The sequence below is a fragment of the Camponotus vicinus genome, unplaced genomic scaffold (assembly GCF_025532165.1).
Source record: "Camponotus vicinus isolate PSW18456_S1 unplaced genomic scaffold, iyCamVici1.0 SCAF_4, whole genome shotgun sequence".
Taxonomy (NCBI): Eukaryota; Metazoa; Arthropoda; class Insecta; order Hymenoptera; family Formicidae; genus Camponotus; species Camponotus vicinus.
Window position 1 is genome coordinate 22,147,198 of NW_028141976.1, and position 24,016 is coordinate 22,171,213.

General features: G+C 34.5%; 1 protein-coding gene and 1 long non-coding RNA gene across 3 annotated transcripts in view; one reads left to right on the forward strand and one right to left on the reverse strand.

The window, feature by feature from the left end:
- The window catches only part of LOC145969904 (ankyrin repeat and SAM domain-containing protein 1A), a 47,051-nt gene extending 23,994 nt beyond the window's left edge, over positions 1-23,057 (forward strand). For both annotated transcript variants that reach the window (XM_083096223.1, XM_083096224.1), the window contains 7 exons: positions 9,903-10,223; positions 10,503-10,630; positions 10,708-11,088; positions 13,561-13,875; positions 14,567-14,722; positions 14,807-14,944; positions 15,050-23,057. In XM_083096223.1, the coding sequence (XP_082952349.1) occupies positions 9,903-10,223; positions 10,503-10,630; positions 10,708-11,088; positions 13,561-13,875; positions 14,567-14,722; positions 14,807-14,944; positions 15,050-15,655 (2,045 nt within the window). In that variant the 3' untranslated portion in view covers positions 15,656-23,057. The remainder of the gene's footprint in view (positions 1-9,902; positions 10,224-10,502; positions 10,631-10,707; positions 11,089-13,560; positions 13,876-14,566; positions 14,723-14,806; positions 14,945-15,049) is intronic.
- LOC145969907 (uncharacterized) lies at positions 2,812-4,886 on the reverse strand. Its single transcript, XR_014438264.1, has 2 exons — positions 3,540-4,886; positions 2,812-3,125 (listed from the first exon to the last, which is right to left on the reverse strand). It is a non-coding gene; the product is annotated as an uncharacterized LOC145969907 (long non-coding RNA).
- Positions 23,058-24,016: the final 959 nt, after the last annotated feature.

The window sequence follows — 24,016 nt, forward strand, 5'->3', positions numbered from 1 at the left end:
ATCTAATATTAATCATTGGAATCATTCTCTAATTCTTTTTTAAAATCTTTTCGTGGCTTATTAAATATAAAAATATTGCTTAAAATGTTCTTTCCAGTTGCAATCAAGATAAACTTACATTTAATTATTTCTTTATTTTGCAATGAAAATGTATTTGATATGTTTTTTGTTAGCATAGCAAATAACAATATTGACAAGAATAATAAAACTGAACGATTTCAAATTTATTAGAAAATTATATATCAGACCGTCGGTTTTGTGTAAGTGAAGATTGATAATTATTACGATTTATTTAATGGTGAGAAAACTTAAATGTGGCTTTAATCACACATTTTATCGAAAGAAGCGGAACGGGAACACACTTTTAGGTAGCTAATTAATTTTTTCATTGTGTTCCGTTTATAACCATAACGGAAAATATATGGCTGCTTTTGTTGTCGGATCAGGAAAAACAATAAACTCCACGAAATTGTAAGAGTCCCTTTGCGTGATTATGGATTTAGCGCTGCGAAAATAAGCCACCATTGTTCTAAAATAACTGACTTTCTGTTTGTGACCTTGTTTGTCATGTGATAGCGTGATGCATTCGATAACGTTCAATGTCTGTCCCGCTTCTCGTCTATGAAGAAACGGTAGTTATTAGGGTCAAATTTTTTTACCTACAGTGAAAAATTATGTTGACATAATAAGCCACGTGCAACAAATTACTTTCTACCGGTCGCTACAAAAGGTCATACTTCATTAGTTACGTTCACTCGACATTAGCAGTTTCATAAATCATGGATGTTGCACATTTTGTCATTAGTGATGCTTTCCATTCGGGAAGAAATATCCTAATCATTGAACCGGTGATTACTTCATAATGATTATACTAAAATTTCTATCACTTAATTTAAATTACGATTAATTTAAATTGTCCTGTAATAGAATATAATTAGATAATTTATTTTAAAAGAAAGCTATATATAAAATACTCAAAATATTAATGTATATATGCTTTTCTTTAAAATAAATTATTTAATTTTGTGTGTGTGTGTGTGTGTGTATATATAAATTTTTGAAATCTCTTATTTCTAAAAGAAATATTATGAAATAATCTAAGAATAAAATAATTCAAGAATAAATAATTAAAAAATAGATTTCTATAATAATAACATCTTATACATTTCATATGTATTTTTAAATTTTTAAATTTAAATATAATTATTTTGTAATATATTATAGTTAGTATTACTAATATATTATATAATATATTATTATATAATTATTATATAATTCTTATATAATATATAATTATTAATATTATCTAAAAATGTATAAAAAAAATTCTACTTAAAAAACAGTATTTTTTAGAAAACACTGCTTCTTAATCACAATTTTTGATACTAATGAAATCACTTTCAATAGATGTCGCAAAGAAGATCAATGTTTCTGTGTTTGCTCTGCAGCTATCGTTAACGTGTCAACTATACCGCGCGTTTAGCAATAACGGTGACTCGTATCCAGGAAAAAAAATACTTTGCTCGGTTTATTTCCCGGCAGCCGCTTGACCATTGCAATGTGTGCGTGAGTGGTACATTATGACATCACGCAGGAATGTGTGGATCGTGGGATGTGACTCATCCGATACCAAGTCGCTTCGCTCTTTTGGCGGTAACGCTTCGGTTCGAAGCGATCTTTTGTCGCGTTAAGAATTCGTAATTAATCCAGTTGTATTCGCGCGTGTGAATACTCAATTGCAGTGGTAAGCATTTTGCGCCGTAATCATCAGCAAGCACAAGTGTTGGGACACCAAAAGTTATCTTGTGGCTTTAATCTGTAATTTGCCAATGGGTAATTAGCTTCCTCGTTACGTAAAATTTCCTGCTATTCGTGTATGATTTTCTGATAGTGTCGTGATTTTGAAAATATATGTTCGTGTGTATATATACATGTATGACTCATTACGTAAGTGAAAAATTTAAGGCGCGATAATTATCAACGCTTGTATACCTCTTTTTTAGATTAGTCCGTATGATTAAAGTTGTTGAGAAGATGAGAATTTAAGTGTGCGACTCTTAATTGTGGTGAGAAAAGAGAGAGTTTTTCGCGTCTACGGGGGGTACGCATTATACGCAGCATTTTGATGACCGTTTTATGTTATATTAGTCATGACCTCTAAGAAGTCTCCTAGAAAAGCGGATTAACTTGTCGACTGCTCGGCACCAACGTCTGCGAGAGATAACATTTTATTATATTGATATTTGCATGATAATTTGAAAGTATCTTGATATATCGAATTTAACATCTTTATATTATTATATGATAAAATCTGACGTTAGATAAATTAAATGCTTAACAAGACATAAAATATATCGATCGCATATTTTAATTTTGAATAACATGAGACTTAACCGTATGGGATTATATGTGACGTAATGGTGCGTATAAAATAATTAAATATATATACGAAAATAGGAATTACATATAACAGTTTTATTTTAAGTTAATTATATTTTCTTATAACAATTACAATAATTACATCTAATCAAAATCTGTGTGTATCTTCTATTTATAAACGTATTTAACATATGTAGTATTCATGCTATGTCATCTTAATTTTTTTTCAAAATTTTACAAAATGTTACAAGTTTCTAAAACTCATAATAGTATGTTTAATGAAATTTATACGAAATAGTATGTTTAAAATTTATTTATATATTTATTTATATTTATTATTAATAATGTCGCTAATGGAGAACGAATTTAAGTAAAATGTGAAATACCTTTGATTTGCATATACATATGCTCACATTCTGCAGATATTTTATCTAAAATATTTCACTGATTTATTCGTGAAGGAATGTGAGTTGTCACAATTATTGTCATTGATATCAAATCATATATACAAACATTTAATAATTACAATATAAATATAAAGTTAAGAGAGAAATCATTTTTTTTCTTTAAATTAATTGCTATAAACTATTTTGATAATTATAATAAAAAAAATACGAAGACACAGTTACACAATTAATTATATGAATATAATCAAGTTCGTTGCGACACGTCACGTCCGCATCGTGCATATTTCAGCAAGGCAGGTCATGTTCGTCGAATGTCGATGGAAGCCCCGGTAAGAGACACTTCAAATCGTAATAATTGTGCAGTTTTCAATATTTTAACTTATTAATTTTTTTAATGAATTTAATAGAAATTCATCGCGTACCTTCGAATGCTCGAATAAAACATCGGTCAGAAAAAGTTGATTACCATATTAGTATTGAAAATTGTGAAGTTATTAAGAGGCAATGATATTAGAACAAAATACATACATTTAATAATAAATACAAATTGAATAATTGTAAAATACTTTAATAAATTAATTTGATAAAAATAATCTTTTTCGATATTTTGTATTCTTTTGGAATACATCTGCATGAAAATAAATATTTTCAATAATTTTGCGTTGCGATTTAGCATCAATAATAAAGGCACAAGATGAATGATCGAGCACTGGTGGCCGGATAGTAGACAAGCAAGGTCAGAGAGATCCTCACCTCATCACTGACAAGTGCAGCAAGTGTCGCGTTTCGGCCCGGGGTCCCACAGAATGATAGTCCCATCTCTGAGGTCATCTTTCCATGTTACTAATACGCTGGGCCGTTGCACCAACACGACTATTACGGTCTCGCTCTCGGGGCTTCGGTCTCTTTCTTTTTTCTCTTCACGGGTTCCTCCTGCGTGCTTTCTCTCGCGTGTATTATTGTCAGATGAGAGTGTGTGCGGGTGGCGAGGATCGAGGTCCGTCCTCGTCTCCTCCCCGCCACCTTTTACATCGCCACCACTACCGCTGCCATCATGACCACCTCCTCCTTGTGGACCTAACACGTTCGAATTAGTCGTCTCGTTAACCAGACTCGTGACACACCGAGAAGTCCAGCGCATACACATCGCTTGACCGATTTACTGTAAGCGACACGAAACCACGAGTAAATCCGAAAGTGCGTGCAATTCCAAGCGTGCGTGATCTTCAGCATCTTCTTGTGTAATAGCCGCATAGAAGTTCACGATTTTAAACTTTGACATCGTTGATACAATGGTTTGTCAAGCACCGACCATACCGGTCAACGACCATCAGATGGCCTTCAGCAGGTCAGCTGACCTAACTGCAGTCGATTTCTAGTGAGTTAAGTCTTGTACCTGTTGACGTTTACAACTCAATCTTCACGAGGTATCAATCTGAAACTAAATTTGCGCACTTTATCGCGTGTGCCAAATACAAATTGAAGAGAACAGCGAACTGAAGCGAAGTCTCTAACGCGCGTTCCGAGGCGGAAGATACTGTTGACGACCAGTCGGGTGATTAACTTCGAGCACGTTCGTTGGCGTGAATTTCCAGACGACGAAGTTTTAGTTGGAATCCCGAAACTTGCTTGGAATTCGTCGCCGTTTCAGAAGCAGCGCGGTGCTCACGTGCTCGCGAGGCAGTGGGAGACGATCGTGATAGCTCGCGATCGAACAGCTCGATCGTTTTCTCAGTGTGGTGCCGATCGATCAGGCAGGTGGATCGTGCGTACCATCATCGATCAGGAAGCCGTTGCTGGACAATCGTTCATCGGTTGGTCAAAGTGAGAGGATTCTCCAAGGGGCGTATGTGCTTTAAAGAGACTGAGAAAGGGACGCGTGTTGAGGTTTATTTGGTGCGAGAGAGAAAGACAGAGAAAAAGAGAAAGACGACGTTGAGGGACGAGGAATGGACATCAAGCAGCGTCTGAAATAGGGGGACAGTCTTGTGTCTGTGGGTATGTATCTTCTGTGTATGTGTATATCTCCGAGCCGCCTGTATTTGTATATGTGTCATGCCGCGTGCACTCCGCAGAACACTATGTGTCCAAAGTTCCTGGCGTGCCTCGCAAGAAGCGCGATACTTGTTGCTCGTTATGTTGCTTGATGTTATAATAGTATGTTCTCGACAATTACGTCACGAAAGCCCGGTCAAGAAGAAAAGTTTAAAGCCAGTTTACGGAAGCAATAAAGTTTTTTTTTATTTTCTACTTGTTGAGACATCGGATTATTTACTACGACAAGTAAAATACGTACGGTCTCTTAAAATTTAATCTTTTATTTAAGGAAAATATAATAATTACACTGTGATATTTAATATTTATATAAATAATATTATATTTTATTGTTGGAACTACGACATATATCTCTTTAATTTTTAATATAACAATTTTTTGAATAAGGAAGATCTATTTTCACTCGATTTCACTCTGATTGTTTCAATTCTATTTAGAGATCCGAATGCACACACACTGCTTTATGCTTCCTATATGGAATGTGCATATAAAAAAAGAGAAAGGTAGACAAAGAAATTTTCACATGATGAAATAGATATGCTCATTTAGTTCATTGATCTGAAAAGAATTTAGCATATATATTAAAAAATACATACATATATTTGAATTTAACGAAATTGTATATATTTAGCTATTTGTACACAAATCAAGGGATTTTCGCTGAGTGTTAGTCGCCTCGTTTATTTTAGACTCGCTATTCTGTTATTCTTAGGTGGTATTCTATCTTTAGTTTTGGCACATGTCTTACTATGAGTGTTACGTTATAACACTAACTTACGAATATTAGATACATGTGATATTGAGAACAAACGCAACAGAAATTATGTCACAGCAGAAATATGAGCCGTTCTATTTTTACTAATTTATTCATTATATATATTTATAATCATTGGTAAAAATTCCAGCGTATGCTATATTTTGGTAAAACAATATAATTTTGCATGTTTTCACGGTTGAGGAAAAATATTTTGCTAGTCATATACGTGTGGCAAACATTATTGTTTCAAAATTCTGCTTTTTCATTGCTTAATGAATACGATGTAAAATAATGCTGCGGTGTAGGATGTGTATAAAAACAAAAGTTAGACGTGTCGCATAAATAAAGCGAATCTCGTTGCTGTTATCTACATAAAACCATGGCAGGTTGAGCTAACAAACCTTGATCGATAAATATCTGACTAAAATATTTGAGATAATGATTCAATACATTTTGTATCAATATGAAATATACAGAGAAATATGCACGTGTTTTGGTATACTATACATATACATTTGTTTTTTAATAATCTAACACAAAAAAAAGAAAGAAACGCGCGTCAAATTTAAACGATAAAATATTTTGGATCGCCCATTCTCGCGAAATTTCCATCATGAATAATTGAAGAGAGCGATATGAGGACGGAAACCATTAAAGGTTCTCAGTCAAATCCACATCAATCACGGGCATCATTTTCATTCGGCTCTCGTCTACTTTAGCATTAACACTTCCTATAACGAAGGTCTTCCACGAAATGCTTTTGCATGTTACATTCGTCTCAATGTCAATAGCATCGAATGCAATAATATCTTGGCTAAAAGGTCCAAGCAGCTAATTAACGATAACTGTATAATCGGCGGTTAACACCCAGAGAACTGATATAGCAATCACTCGCGATGCGGCACGCCTCTTGTTTGATGTAGATAATGATTATCTCTTTGAAAAATAATAATATAGTAAACCAGACAAGGAATCTTGGAATCCGATAAATATACGCGCGAATAGGTATTACATAAATAATAATTATAAAGTACTAATATTTTTTTATTATAATTAAATATTTTCATAATATTTATAATTATAATTAATTTAATTTTAATTTTAATTTTAATTTTATTTATAATTAATTTAATTTTAAAATGTTATATATTTTATATGTGAAATAATCTTTAATCTTTAATAATTTATAAAAAATACATGTGAATATTAGGTATATTTTTATTTCTTAAATATATATATATATATATATATATATATACATATATATATATATATATATATATATATATAATATTATATTATATTAAATATGTATACAAATTATCGACTAAAACACATAAAAACACATCACAAATACATGAAATTTGAAATAATATTTTCTACTATAATTTCAAACGAGGAATTTTCATATTATATTCTAATTATTACAAGGTTAATAATTATCTATTGGAACCGCTATTGCTTACGTAGATCACTGGTTTTATTACGAGAAACGATTTCACAAGAGTTGCAATTCATCTCAGAATTTGTCGCACCTACAGCCAATTGAGTTTAATTCAACTTAAATGATTATAATCTTTGATATGAGGCAATAGTGCATATTATCGTTCCTCGACATTTATATAGTCTCATAATAGGAGAATAATAGTAACATTAGGGAGTTTCTTTGTTACTTAATAAGCTAAATAAGTCATGCTGGCGGTTAATACTGCTAAGAACTAGATAAAAGCCGAAATAATTTATGCACATTTTTATAGTTTGTAGAATTTCATCCATGATCAAGCAATATTAAAAAATCCCAAAATTTATTCCAACATAAACGTTGAAGAAATGCAGCCTTAAAATCTTATGAGGAATTAAAACCGGTTTCTAATAAATTGCTATAAAACTGTGGCCAATATATGTCATTTCAGGATTTTCTAGAATATTATTTGTAATCTACCAGTATTTATCTAGGCAAAAGTTTGGTTGTTGCAATTCTTTATTGAGCGATTATGTGCAGTATAAGATTGAGTTTATTGCGAATTTTAATAACTTCTTCAATCGATCTAGTAGCGCACGAGTAGATTCAAAAAACGTAATGGCGCATCGTTTACGAGCCTCTTAACGGTTATACATTTTTAACATTCACTGAAATCCGGCTTCTCCTTTTCTTGATGGAATCCGGAACTCGCGCGGCACACGCACTTATTTACGCAAGAATTACTTTGATGTTTATAGTCTATGAGAATCGTAGCACAGATTGTCTCTTGCTTTAATGGAATATCTTGATGATGAAAAAGAAAATTAAAATGATGAACAGACGTTACACACATGTTTTTATTAGAAATTAATTATCGTTATTGAGACACAATTGAATTTTATGTGTATTAAAATATTGCAAATGACAAATGGACTAATTTTCTAATCGCTTATGTAATATTTTTAAAGTTGCCATCTTTTATTACGCAATTGTAATAATAAACTTTAATCGTTACGTTCACGTGATAATTTAAGTGATTTAAAGACAATTTTAAAAAACTTCTAAGAATAGAACTGTTAAGCTTATATTTCATTCATATTTCGCCAACTGTGATACTTTTCATATGCTTTTAAACTTTTATTTGAAACAAGAATTAAAAAAAAATATTTATTGATATTTCTAGTTGTTTTTGAAGATACTTACATACTATCCCACTTTTCGTGAAACTGAATAGATTAGTCAAATAAATTTCTCAGGCGATAACTAAAAAGAATGAGCAGTGAAAACTGGCAAGATGAGGATTTATGTAATAATTTGTATATATAAATTTGAATAACTCACTACATAATATGATGTGAGCGTATATGTGACTGAAGAGCAACAGCGGTAAGCAGACGACGCCCTCCGTGATGGGATTTTAATTAAAATTACGTACGTTTGCTTCTCGTAACGTATATACGTTACTCTCTCCCCTTCTTCTCGCTTCTGTTTAATATTTTTATGAGCTTTTCATTATGAATGCGCGTGTATGCCTATGTATATTTGAATATGCTTGTATGCTTGCTCCTGGGCGAATCTATATTCGCAATCTCGGAAAAGCACAAGACATTTTTGAATGAACATCCGTGATGACGGGTTAAATTGGTCCTTTTTTCTCTTATATCTTACTGGTGAATCCTCATTTGCGGAATTCGTATAAAAAAAAATTCTATGCTCTTTGCACGGAACGTCAATTGTCGCCAACAACGATACGTTTTTGAAGGGCTTACAACGCAGACTTGTAACAAGAGTCTTTTTTACGCGAGATATGTGTAGGGCCGTAATAAATGAGCGAAGGACCGTAGAAAAGAACGAGAAAAGGGAGAAATTGGGAAATTATTCACATTTATGTGATGCGAAGGAATGCAATGTCGTGTACGCGCGCGCGCTTGAGAGGAAATTATGAGAAGAGCTACAGATCGCATGTTGAATATCTTTTTACTGCACAGAGAGAAAGTATAGTATTCGCAAAGATGCGACTATTTTTCTTCCACGTTATTCAAAAGATTTTCTCTTTCTGGGTTTATCGTTAATTATATTTGAATAAACGTAAAATTTAATTTTCCATTCTGATATTTAGAGAGTTTTTAATTGAGATTTATTATTATTTTTTATCAATACTTTACTGCATGAAAAACAATATAGTTGTTCACAGATTAAAAACTACAAATTTGAAACTATAAAGTTTATTGCTTAAAACTTAATTATTTAAAAATCATATTGCAAAATATCGACTGTTGAATGTCTTAGCTCCAGGGGTTAGTTCTCGTCGAAGCGTTAAGCAATGAGGAATCTGCAATGAATATTCAACATATTTGTAAATCCATCGGTTTGTGCTGCATATGTATTATGAGAGAACTCATGGCAAATGATAGTTAATATGCGTTTGAAGGATGTCGAAATTGCAGAACGAAGAGCGGTCAGTAATCCTTGTAAACTTTGAAGTACATCAATCCGATTCTAGACTTTCGCAGAAATCTCAAGAACCGGAGCAATAAAATATGATGTTTGCATGATCCATAAGATTTCTTTTAATGTTTGCAGTTTTACGAAATTTTAATGAAATTTAAATTCTCTGACGAAAATGAGAGAACGATACAACGTTCGCACGCAAATATTTCATGCAATTACAAAAATAAGCAAATTATGAAAAGCAAGTATTCAATTTTTTTTCTTCATATAGTTCCGAACAAATGTATAATTTAAAATTCCTATTTAAGAGCAATGTAATAAAATTGTACATATGTAATGATATCAGAACGTGACAAAGAAGAGCGATAGTAATCTACCGGCATGCCGATAGGTTTGTTAAAGGGCTCCGTTACGGCTGAACGGCCGCGTACTTTGCGCCGCTTGCGGAACGTCTACGGTCAGACCGCATGCGGGATGGGAATTGGTAGCGACGGCGGGGGTGGAGATCGTCTCGAGGACGGTGAAGTCGCCTTTCGGCTTTCCGGCGACCGGGACCGCGACAGGGACGAGAAGTCCCTTAGCATAATGAGTCCCTTCGACGAGCAGGAGGAATGGGCGAAGATCTCGGAGATTATGGCATCGTTCGGAACTGGTCTTGTGCGAGAATCGGTGTTCGTCAGCGAGCTCGAGAAAGAGTTTCAAACGAGGCTAGGTAATCTTATCGCCGTGCACGATGATTTTTATTTCGCCGGCGATGACATCGATCTTGAACAACTTCTCAATCGTAGATCAATTTGCATAACTTATAGTAATATTTGTGTCAATTTTAGAGAAAGTATATATCCGCGTATATATATCCATATGTTAACATAATGTTTTCCTCTCCTTTTATGTTAAATTGCACTTTTTTATATTTCAATGTTTTGTTAAAATTTGTTAAAGTCCGGCAAATTTTTGACAAAGGGATATTCTTTAATTTTGTATATCTCAGGTTTAAGTTCAGACATTAGCAGCAGTCCTATCGTTTCCACGTCCGTGGGTCAATGGCTGTCCAGTTTAAGTCTGGCGGATTATGAATCTCTCTTCATCAACTATGGCTTCGACGATCTGGAGTTCATAGTGAGTAGGCATGCGTTTCACATGCTGCGATTGCGATCGTGAAACATGCAGAAAATCGTTTAATCGCGTGATTGCAGAACGGAGTGTTGGACGAGTCGGATTTACGCGATATGGGGATCAGCAGCGATCAAGAACGGGCGATGATCATGGACGCGGTCGGGTTGCTGAACAAACGAGTGGAAAAGCGAGGCGGCAGTCACGGACAATCGGTAGAGGAGTGGTTGAAAAGCATCCACCTGGAAAATTATGCGGAGACATTCAGAAAGCATCTGTACACTGACATGGATCGGGTCAAACGAATTTGGGAAGTCGAGCTGGCGGCAGTTTTGGAGATCCAGAAACCGGCGCATCGTAAACGTATTCTTGCGTCCGTGAATGGCCCGAATAGTGCACGCGCAGAAACTCGAAATGGCACGGGAACGAACTTGGAAGATTTAAATAAGGACCTCAATACGTTGGTAAGTGGAAGATTAAATTGCTTCTATTTTGATTATTATCTTACTATTAATGATCTTATTATAAATGTAAAGTTTAAAATCTCGACAGATATATCAATTTTCTATAAATAATTATAGAAATTAATGCGAGTTAAAAATATATAAAAAGCTCTCATACGCTTATAAATTAAGGGAAACATCAAGAAATAAAAATATATAAATAGTAAAACGATATAACGCCCTAAATATATTTTTCTTAAATTAATATAAAATATACTTATAATGAGATTTTACTGCTTTGGTTGGGAAAAGAGTGTTTTCCTTTGTGAAGAACGCCTCAAAACTATAATCAAGAGGAAAAAATTTTTTATTTGTGAATTATAAAATTCTTGGTGAGATATAAAAATTTATATTTTAACTCAATAAAAATATTTACAAGAATTGCATTTTTCTCTATTTCTTCCAGAAAAAATATCTATTAACATCATTTACAATGCCTTGAGCTTTGCTATTGCTTTTAGCATGTCTTTTCTGTTTTTCTTTTATACGTTTTATTATTTATAGTCTGCCAAATAAAATGATAAAAAAATTTTATAATAGAGATAGGACATATTACTCTTGAGATATACTTGCAGGTTGAAAGAAAAGTACATTATATCATATATGTATATTGAATAGAAAAAAAAAAACATTTGTATATGAGTGATATGGTAAGATACATATATAAATATAACGATAATTGTTTTTATGGAATGAAAAATGACTAAAAATAACAAATTTTACATCATGTTTTCCTTTAAACTTATTGATTTTGTAATTTTTTTTTTAATATAAAATCACATTTAAAGCAATTATGTACAGTTTTCTGATTAATTGTGTATTGCCATATATCGACTTCCGTTTCAATAACACTTATTGGTAAGTTCATTGTATCCGAGCAATGAATGGGGTATTTTTCCTGTTGAAGCATATTATACCATTTTTACCCGTTTTATATCGGGCAAAAAATTGAATTTTTTAATTATTAAATTATATAGTCCAAAATATTCAGTATATCATGTATCGAGATATAAAAAGAATCGGTAAATAACGCGTTCAACGAGGGTGTCTGACAAGAGTGAACACTTCGCTAGCGAGGGTAGGATGCACCAGCAATCGAGAACTGGGGATGGTGCGGCAAACCCGACGCATTTTGCTCGCTCGATCGCGTTATAATCTAAATATCGTGGCTAATTGGAGACTGGGTATTGTGATGCACGCGCGTACGTGTACTCTCTCTCGGCGATGATCGTTCGAGCGCCACTCGATGCTTTTTGTTCGGATGCCTCCACCGTGTTAGGCGTCGATAAGTACATCGCACTGTTCGTCCGTGTCTCCCCGCTCGTGTTCTCTTAATTAGCTCATTAAATCTCGTAAACGTCTCCGGCGACCGGATTCATTCGGCTCGCATCATTCTCGCGCTCGATAATCTCGACAAATTGGTCTCTTCTGCTCTTTCAGCTGGCCTCTTCCTCCCTTGATTTTTCGCAGCTATCGGATCCAACGAACCGTAGTTTGACTCCGGCATTCTCGTTGGTAACGCCAGCGGATTTTCGTTGTAGTCTATACGCTCTCCAACATTCGAATTTTACTCGTTCTCTCTCTCGAGTTTTTATTTCATCTCTGTTTCCCTCGAGTCTTCTGCAATTTGTCGCAATGGCGATACCCGGAATTATATTCAGAAGCCAGATGGAGCAAACGATACGGATTGTAATCCGAATTCGAGTGTCGCGCCTATCCGGTTCGAATCCAATTTATTTGCAATATCTGAAATATCGTGATATTGACGCTACACGATGTAGTGTTCTGGCATAGTTGGTAAAAGGTTTCTTTTTGGTATAGCATGAATGTAGTTTACAACGCAATGCGTTTACAAGGGTAATTGCACGCCGCACAAAGTAAACTCGGGATGAATTCGACTTGGTAATATGCCGTATAAAAGAATGGTGCAATTTTTTTTTACATTGCACATGTCCCAGCATTTCGTTAAAATCGATTAGTTCAACAGATTCTTGTCACTATAAAGCTATAAAAAAATATCTGTCAGAGAAATTGCAACCTCGGGGCAGACATGGCAGTTTCTATTTGGAATTGCGCAGAAATTGGGATTTATCTGTAAGAGTGTGTAAAAACAACTTTGTTTCGGTATGCAATTTTTTTGCGATGATTGAAGAGAAAGTAAATTTGGACAATTTAAATATTTTCCGCGTTAAAGGATTTTGAAGGCTAATATATATCTGCAATTCTCTAAAGAACACAAAAAATTATTACTATTTATTACGCATTTACTATACGTTACATTATACAATACTTACGGCATTAAAGATTACGTACATATTCCGTGAACGAACGACTTGAACCACATTTTCCTGGTATATTCGGGATTGCCGGTCGGATAATCCGCCGGCTGATGCGGGGCAGCTTTTAAATCTGGTCGCGCTGTTATTTCCGTAGAAGACGAACATACAGCAGCTGAAGGAGGAGATACGGGAGAAATTGCCGGAAGCAACGGTAGACGGTAACGGTGGCACGTCGATAACCAGTGGAACGAATTCGGCGACCACGGGTACATTAAGACACCGTAAAAACAGGCCGGCTCCCCAACCACCCCAACGACCTAGTTCGCATAATGGGGCGATCTCGGCGCCGGAACAGCTCGAGATCAGAGCTCCGTCCGAGCTGCTCTTTGGCGTGCCTTCCACCCTCAAGACGCAATGGAGGCACCAACCGAAGGCTCTAGTCACCGGCTGCGTCACGTATGTCGCTAATGTAAGTGCCTTTTATGTAGCTTATGTCTATTATCTTGTATCTTTGAAAGAAACTTCTTTATTCTCGTTTCTTATTCTCTAAATGTCATTACATTAGTTTACAATAGTAGTTTTCCATAGATATCAGATCGTTTAACTGTTAAAACGTTATTTTAAATTGCAAATCTTTTGCAATTATTACGTATGAAAAATTATATATGAATTTTCTTACTTTTCAAGATATAATTGTTTTATGTATCGTAATCTATGCGGATTTTGCATGTGAGGTGTTTCAATTAAAAAATATATATGTTGTGTAAAATAAGAATTACTATTAACGTTACAAAAAAAGATATTACAAACTTGTAGCATAAGTTATTATTGTATAATTGTACTATTTTGTTATAATTTTATCCGTCGTCTTTTTTGTTGATTATGTATGACAAGTACATTATGGCACTCGTTAAATCGCTTCAAGGCCGACGTTGTGATTATAGTTAATTCGTGAGATACGATAATAAGCTTCGTGCAGAAAATTGCTCTGTCTCTATTAATTCCTCGGAATATTCCAATTCAAGAGAAGATCCATTTGCATTCAAAACTGTTTAATGAGTTACAAAATTTGTGGTTAATCCTACAAAGCTTAAAGATCTTTTTTAAATTTTTGCTGTTGATTTTTAGAAAAAAGTTCTTTTTATTTTTAAATAAAATAGTATCTGGGCTCCACCGTCGTCAAGGAATTACGTGGTACTGAGTCGACGAAAAAGTCGATACAGAAGCTGAAGAAGACATTTCGAGAACCGAGAGTCCTTGACATTATGCTGGCGATTTCTTATCGTGGTGTTCGTTTTCTCAACACATTAACTAACGTAAGACTTTTTTTCTGGATGGACAATAATAAGCGTATAAAATGAAAATTTAGAAATATAATTTTTTTATGATTGCTACGACAGGAGCCAATTTGCGAGCACGAAATTCGCAATATTCACTGCGCCTGTCAGGATGCTGATGATCTTACTCACTTCGCGTATATCACAAAGGATCACGCCAGTAGCACACATTTCTGTCATGTATTTTGCGTCCCAACAATGGTAAATATCTATTTTAGGGAATTGTAGAGGAAAACTGCACTAATTTTTTATACTGCATATCTATTTAATTTATTGCGAATACGGAGCGCAACTATTCGATTACAGGATCAAGCGACAGAAGTCATATTGACTTTGGGTCAAGCTTTCGAGGTAGCTTATCAGATGGCATTAAAGGACAAGATCGGTGGCCACGCAATTCGATCTCAATCTGCTAATCAATTAACAACGCTCGCTGGATCGTCGAAGCCGACGACCAAAATGTCCGTGTCTCCTGATTCCGCATCCGATCCCATCAGTCGAGACACGGATCATGCTACGGTTCTCAATTCCACGGCGTGCGCGAATCCCAAGATGAAATCGCGATCAAAGTCCATACCGAATCCAAATCTCCATACCGTTAATCCAAATCCAACTCAGGACAGTAACTCCAATTCCAGTTCCAGCTCGACGACCACCGCGAATTGCAATCCAAGCTCGAATTCTGCCTCGAGTCCCAGCACGAACTCGATCACCAGCTCTAACTCGAACAGCACCACTAATCAGACTACTAAGCTCTTGGTCACCCATGGCCGTTCTCATTCCGTCAACGACATCAAGGTAAACGGTAATCAATTGAAGTTAGCGCCGGCACCGGTAGACGACATCGGTATCGGAGTGAAGGATATGAAGCCCGGTTCCAGAGCTCCGATCGCGCTTTCCGAGGAGCTCTAATCTCGGATTGAAATGCATCGCAATAACGTCATCGTGTAGCGTTTGGTATGACCGGAATGCATCGCTTTAACTTCGACAGGCAGAAATCTTTTATTTATAAATTCTCATTCGAGATTGCATACGCAATACAAGTGACTATCATAACGACTTTTCGACTCTTCAATTTAGCAACATATTCGATGATATTTACGATGAACGTGGGAGACGGTTACAATTCATTATTATTCGCAAAATTCGCGAAAGATGTTTAACAAAGTATCATTTATATAGATACGCGACTCGCGAGATTTTGAGATTAATAATGATTGCAAAAATGCGAGCGATATTCTCTTGATCGATTCCTGGTATTATATGATTATAGAATGGTTCCTTAACGCGTAAGAAGAAGTGTCTTTGTCAGAAATGTCTTTATCACTTTTTATTCGACTGAATTTGATTCTGTAACTTCTCCAGTGACATACATATGCATTACTCCAGTAACGTACATATGTATTTACATATGTATGTACATATGTGTACATGGATATACACATTCATCGCTGGAAGGGGAGGTATTCAGTTGTTATGGGATTTAACGAATGACACATATGGCCTCGAGAATGACGAAGGTAAGTAGCATCGTCGCTATATTCTGCACCTGCAGATTGATATTCGACTGATTTTACAACAATGACACTGTGATCTTGAACTATGCGAAGTGTGCATTGGCCAAAGTGATTCATCGAGGCAACTAATCGATTGTTCGCCGCACATACTTCTGGCGGATGATACAAAACGCATTAGATCTTTCTTCCTTACGACGCATCGTCATAGTAAACAGTATTATTATGTCACGATTTAATGAACGTAGATACGTTCACCATGATATTATCTAGCGAGGCGTGAAATCGCTATAATAATGGATGTGCAATTCTCAATGTGCAGCTTTAATCTGTCGCGATTACACTCGGCGGTTTGTAGGTATCCGATTTTCGTCCGATATACGAATCGATTGTTTTATTTATCTCGAAAATGCTATTCGTAGCGTTGATATTTGTTAGCGGACCACAGGAAACACGCGAAGGAAAAAGTGCGACGTGCTAACACATATGCTCAATATTGATCCCTCGTAAAACGTAAACGGTGACCAACGAATCCGTTCCGTACTCCCCCCGTGTTCTCTCCGTGATTTTCTCATTCCCCGATCCCAAGTTCCGATTTCGAGTTACAATCGTTTCATTCTTCAAGACTGAGGGTCCTTATCTCGTTTTTATATTTTTAGTGTAATCTACAATATAGAAGAGAAAAATTGAATCGAAAAGAGAGGGATTTTAATATATTTATTCGGCGAGGCTCGTGTGTGCGAATACAGGAAATATATACGAGCGTAACATCAAATATTTATCATAACTTCTATTTGATACTTGAATGTTACTCGTTGAAAAACAAGAAACACAAAAAAAACGCTCTTAAATACATCGCAATTGATTGTGATTTAAAAAAAAAATGTCAACTATATATACGTCACTAGTTAGCAAAAAAGCATGGTTAACTGACTTCTCTTCTCTCTCTTCACCTATGATATAATTAAAATTATATAATCTAGAAAAGATAGAGAATCGATAGAGTCGAACCTAGTTAATTAAGGTTCGCGCGAAACTGACATAATATGACATTATATTGATAACGTTGTGCGTAATAGGGATATTATTCTGTTTCTACAACATATGTGGGCCTAAAAAAATTGAACAATTATCTTACAAGAATCTATTCAACGATATATCCCATTTATTCGACAGCACATAACGAAAAGAAACTACAGCGAAATTTTATATAGATTTATAATTAGACACATTCTCTTTGTTTCTTTCACCTACACCAAAGAAACATAATATATATAGATACATATTTATATATTTGTGAAAGATACTATATGAAAGACGGAACGACAGATAATAACGGAAATTAAGGATGATCCAGAGCCATCAGAGAGGGAAAGAAAAACGACAAACTGCCAAAACGATACACCATCATCACCTCGATAGCTATACGCACACTTTGTCACGTTTACAACATAATTCATTATACGTTAATAATTAAGATATATACAAGATAGATGTGGACATCGACGATTTGGAATTTCCTTTTTCGCGAGGTATAATTAAGTATTCTATGCATTTGATGTATTCATGTAGCAGCTATGTTTAGTGAGTAGTGTCGGTAGAGAGCATGTTGTATCGATGTGTCGATAGGTACCATTTAATATATACTGTATAAGAAACAAGGAAAAGAAGCAGGTACGTAGCATATAAATTGTCATTAATGGTGGCACGATAATTTCTTCGCGACAGCGAACGAATAATTGATCTGTTCATGTGTGAATTCGCGCAATGCAATTAAGAGTGCCAATGCGCGAGCCTATATCGCGTATATTTTCAATTCGATCTCACTGTTTGTCTTCCGGGAAAATATTTCGAAGAGGAAAAATCATAATAATAGAATAAATATATGGATTTTCCTTTTTCTCATTTTTTTTTAGATATAACATATTGATAAATGCATGCTATTTTAAGAAATATAAGCCGCCGATATTAATATACAAAATAAGAAATATTATGAAGAATAAGAAACACATATTAATGGCGTGAATTATTAAATAATATAAATATTACAAAATTCGTACATATATATTTGTGAATGGCGGATTATTCCTTGCCTTATTCTTTTTTTAATATACACGATTTAATTGTAGCGATTTATCCGGAAGGCAAACTCATTGAGATCGATATTGATTTTTTTGGGTATCGAGATGAATTTTAAGAAATGTGAAAATGCAAATTTCTCGCACAAAAAGAAAAGATTGATTCTCGGACCAAGCAAGAACAAGCAAGAACATTTTGCTCGTTACGGATTATCGTTAGAATATTAGGGCCAGTGCATCTCGCCACTGCGCTTTTTCACAAAGGCATGGAGTTTAACCTTGTGCCCATTGGTACCGATAGCGGTATAAGATATTTGTGCTGTCGATATTATATAGTACGATTTTTAGAATATATATGTACATATATACATACATATAGAAAATTACACGGCCACCGTGAATCAGTTTCTCCCATTAATACCAAAGAGATTGTAAGTGATCATTTATATCATTGTGATTTATATATTTAATGATTATCGTAATTTATAACAATTATTCTTTATGATTTATTGTTAGATACATTTTGTCATGATTTGTAACTTGCATATAAAGTTTTGTCGCACATAATTTTAACACGATTGACGCAATAATGATTAGTCATAGCGCTATTTTTGAAGTTCATATATACTAATTTTAAATGGATGTGGTATTGTATATAATTACATAATCGAATGTATTTATCGCATGCATGTCAATAAACGTGAGTTTCGTTTGCTTTACGCCAATCAAATTTGCATAGCAAATGCATTTTGACGCGTCGTCGGTTAACTCTACAAAGGTCCTGCAACAGTGCAATTCGCTGAAATGTATTTAGAATCCTCTCTCTCTTTTTGAATATAGAGGTTTAGATATAAATAATATCACATAGAACGACATTCTAATAATTATATATCATAAACTTGTATCCTGTATAACTTATATATATATATTGTTATGTGTTATTTATGAACTTATTATTTCTGTATATTTTTTGTTATTCACCGAACGCTGACAATAAAACATGATTTTTTTGTTATAACGTTGTTATTTTACAGATGGGTATATATAATTAGACCGATTCTAAAAACGATTATACAACACGCTGTTGACAATAGCGATTTAATTCTATACATAAATGTGCATCGTTGTAAACTGATTCCGGTGGTAGCGTATCCGCGGTCCTTTGTATGGTTGTTGAAAAAAAAAATCTGTATACAGTTGTCGATATTACCTTCGTTTCGGTCGCGAGCGCGAATTTGCGCTTTTAAGGCCGTAGTAGTAGTTGGGTGCATTTCGCGGATCGTTACACACGAAATGCAACTGTTCCTGATTTTCGCGCAACCAGGGATATTAAAGCCGGGAGTTAATATTTCGGAGCACGAACTTCTGTACTTTTTAATATACGAAATCTACGAGTCGATCTAGTCCCGGAAAGTTATTAATTCCGAAAAATATGATATATTCCCCGGTATTAACCGCGTACCTGCGCCAGTAAGAGTTCGTGAAGCGAGATGAATGTATAGGATAATACGCGCACACACAAGATGTGGCTCGGTAAAAAGAGCGGCATTCCACGAGACACACATACACGCACAAACATACGTACATAAATAGATGTTTTCACATTTTTCACGAACGCTCATTTTCTTTGTTCTTTGGTCGTTTTCCGCTCATGTAACGGCTAGCTGGAAACTGAACTTTAATTCCGCATAGTCGACGGCGCGTTATCAAGAGGGAGAGTACGTCGTTAATTATTAACTAACAGGGATAATTGTGTACGTATGTACTCGCGTCTGGCGCTTTGTATCAAGCGCACAAATATCGAACGATCCAGGAATTGAAACAGATGTAATTTTGATAAGTTTATATTTCATAATTTGTGGAGTTTGTCTACAGCTAATCTGTAGTTTGATTATTCTAATCCTCATTGTCATTAATTTTTAAGAAAATCATATGTTGATTTTACCTCCATTTAATCCCAATAGTATATCGATCTTCTACTTCACTCTTAAGATATAGGAAAAATAAAGGCTCAAGGCGGAGGATTTAATTAATGCTTTTAAGAATCGTATTCATCTTCGTTAATGTAACGTACTATTGTTCGTTCAATATTTGATAAATATTTTCTTCGATTCTAATTCAAATTGTGATTACTCATATGTAGATTTACAATATTAAATCCATCGGTAAAATTGGAGTTGTGCGCGTAGCTCTCGATCGCAATTATTGTCCTTGCAATAAAATTGGCGACAAGTTAATAATATTTTGCACTGCCGAAATAAATAAACAATTACATTTACTAATACAGTATTAAAATTAGTAATTATTACTTTTTCCACTTCTTTTGAAATGATATTTAATCGACTATGACAATAGTTGTATTGCGTTTTTAAATCGGTATCTTAAGACTTATATATTCATCGCATGAAACACGTGATCTATCTATCTGTAATCACCTAGATCGTTGCACATGTACATGTTGAAACAACTTTTCATTAGCGCTATTCTCTGTTAGTGTTAAGCTATACTCTGTAAATTTCTCATCTTTGATAGAATCTCTCGTTAGAAAAATCAGGCGATTTGCAGTGATTTGTGTCTTCTAAATATGTTCAAGAATGTATTAAAGAAACACCGAGACGGAATGAAATTGTATTTACTCGAAAGCGTACGGAATAATGGGCCACAGAGAAACCAAAATATGGAAGATGAATCTTTACATATACACATATGTAGAAGTGTACATAGCGGGAGCGAGAGTAAATGTAAAATAAGTGAACCAGAAGCGATTTAAAAGTCGAAATGTCATAGTGCGAAATGCTATGATCGTTGGAATGGAAGAGTAGATAAATCTCTGGCATCGAATGGTCACGCTTTTTCGATCGAATGTTGTGCGGATAGGACATTCGGAAAAAATGGAATATAACTTTGCTTTGTATCTCACACACAATGATTCTCATAAATATTAGTTTTAGTTAATTGAAATTTAAGCGACTCCTCTCTTCTTTTTTCTCTCTATTTATTTCCTTCTCTCTCTTTCTCTTTTTAAATATAGAATTTGAAAAAGACAGGAAATCAGTAACCTCACAATTTTTCAACTTAATTAATTTAATTAAAATAATTTTAATGAGAACGATCCATTTTATAGCAACTTATTATTCGTATTCGTATATTCGTGAATGAATAAGCGTAATGCTTACTATGAAGAGGAAGGTAGTTAACAGCTATACAGATATATATAGGATATATGTATCTATTAGACATAAGAGCTAAATTAAAATCATATATCTTGCTTCGCCACTTATTACGCGCCGTTGACATACTCTCTAAAAGTGAATCAGTGTATTATCACTGATTTACAGTGCTGTACTTATAACTGCTTGTAATCAGTGACTATTTACTGTTTTTCAGTGATAATACACTGATTCACTCTAGTGAAAGTAGTTTTCACTAGATTCACTGATTACGAGCAGTTATAAGTACAGCACTGTAAATCAGTGATAATACACTGATTCACTTTTAGAGAGTAATAAGTTTTTCACAAGTCATCCGTGTATCATTATGCAATAGTGCTCATATATGATTAGGTAATGATATATGTAATCGTAATCATTTGCGGGATAAAATTTTGACAAATTGTCAAAATTTGAATTTATAATAAAGATTCTTCGAAGAGCAACGATTATGTCGCTTATCATCGTTAAAACTGTCGAATTCTTATATAGCATAGTAGATTTTTCTTATCTTTAATATTCTTTATCGAGAATAATTTATTATCGTCTATTGAGGCTTCGCGATAAAATTGATAGAAGAATAAAAAGAATATGAGATAATAAAATAGAAACTTGTGTGTGAGATACTAAGGCGTATATATAATCTAGGTTTATGAAAGTATATAATTTTCAAATGTGTAATTAATGATTAATTATATGTAATTTGCATTTATATCGCAAGAAAATGCAAATAGATCTCAAAATATCTAATTTTAAATTAAATCAAATAAGACTAAGTATATAATAATTAATAATTATATTTCCTTTCCCTTTTCATTATAAATGCTAAAATATTTACGGTGCTCGATCTCGGGTTATTTATGATTTGACGTGGCAGGAAATAGGAGCTTGATCGTTGTATATTCTCAAGATTCACGATGGAGCAATAAAGCGGAGAGTGTACTCGCTAGTCGTGGAACCGTACGATACGCGACTCCGACGACGTCGGTTCTCCTTGACGTCGACCCGACAAAGCCTTAGACTCTCAGATGGTGCGACCGAAGTGAATAGGATATTCGTCGGGAAAACTTCGCGCTATGAATATTTATGTATGCTTTACGATCTTGCGCGCACATCCGAGAAGTCCGGCGAGTCGGCGACGAGTCAAGAACATAGGATTTGTGCGGTTGAGTGTAAGTACGTACTCAAATATATAAAAAAAAAGATAGAGCGAGAGTGAGAGCGAAAGAGCGAGAGGGAGAGAGAGAAAGAGAGAAAAGACATGTAAACTGTCGGTGTCTTTTGAAATCAAAAGGAACAAATCCGTATGGAGCTGTTGCCGAGGATGCCATATAATAAATGCGCTATTTTATACCGAGCAGCCTGATTAGAAGCAAACTTCTTATATACGTTCTTGTATACATTATATTTATTATTGTTCATGTTTACTAGAATGATATATATATGAGACAGAGATTATTCCCTGGATATCTATAACGCCTTGAAGAAAATAAAACAGATACTTTGCGGGAGATCATTGATGATTTATTTGAGCCTGGGCGCATCTCTTTTCCCAATCCTATTTTACCTACTTGTTTATATAAGTCTATTTAATTAAATTAGTTAATTCAAATATTTATTCTATTATCTCATACCAACATCTTGCGCTAAATCTATTTGTCGTATATTAAGAAAATTCATTTGCGATTCTCACTAATTAATATAGGATAAAGTTTATTTTCTTCGAAGAATATGTACAGCCGTGTTATAAGCGACCTCAACTTTTCCTAAGTGAAATTGGTATTGTTAGTCGCCGAATCGATAATGCAGCTTGTACTTTGTATAATTTCTTCTTTCCTCTTCCGACCAACGAAGCGGGTCCGCAAGGTAAGCAGGCAGTTCGGCAAAGATGCTAATTAACCAAGTTTCAGTCTTAACAAAGTTTTTCGATTAGCCAGTAAATTGTTATACGATGCGGGCCTCTCTTGCTGTGGCGGCGGGCAAGCTTGCCTATTATCTTCCCAAACAAACCTAAAATCGTACCGGTGAAACGCAGCAAAATAATAGAAAGCCTGGAAGTTTCGTCGTTAAAATTTGTCGAGAAAGTGCTGAGAATCAATTGGCAAGCGGGCACGTTTTCAGGAAGTTAGTCCGCACAAGTCTTGACATCTGAAACTGCATGCGAAACTTTCCGTGGTTCTCAGTGGAAAACGCAATTACAGGCCGCGTTGTGAAAACAAAACTCGGGAATTTTCTTGGAGTACAACAATTGTTTGAACTGAGCTTTAGAAATATTATCTTGAGGCGTATTATTATCGAAGCGACGGAATATAGTGTGGCAAAAATGTTCTAGAATAACAAAAATCAGCCTAGCTATTATAAATTATGTATAGTTAATGTGAAATACAAAATACTCAACAATGGAATTAAAAGAAAAATACTAGACGAGATATTATTTAAGAAGAAACTTATATCTTTCTTTTCTCCTTAAGA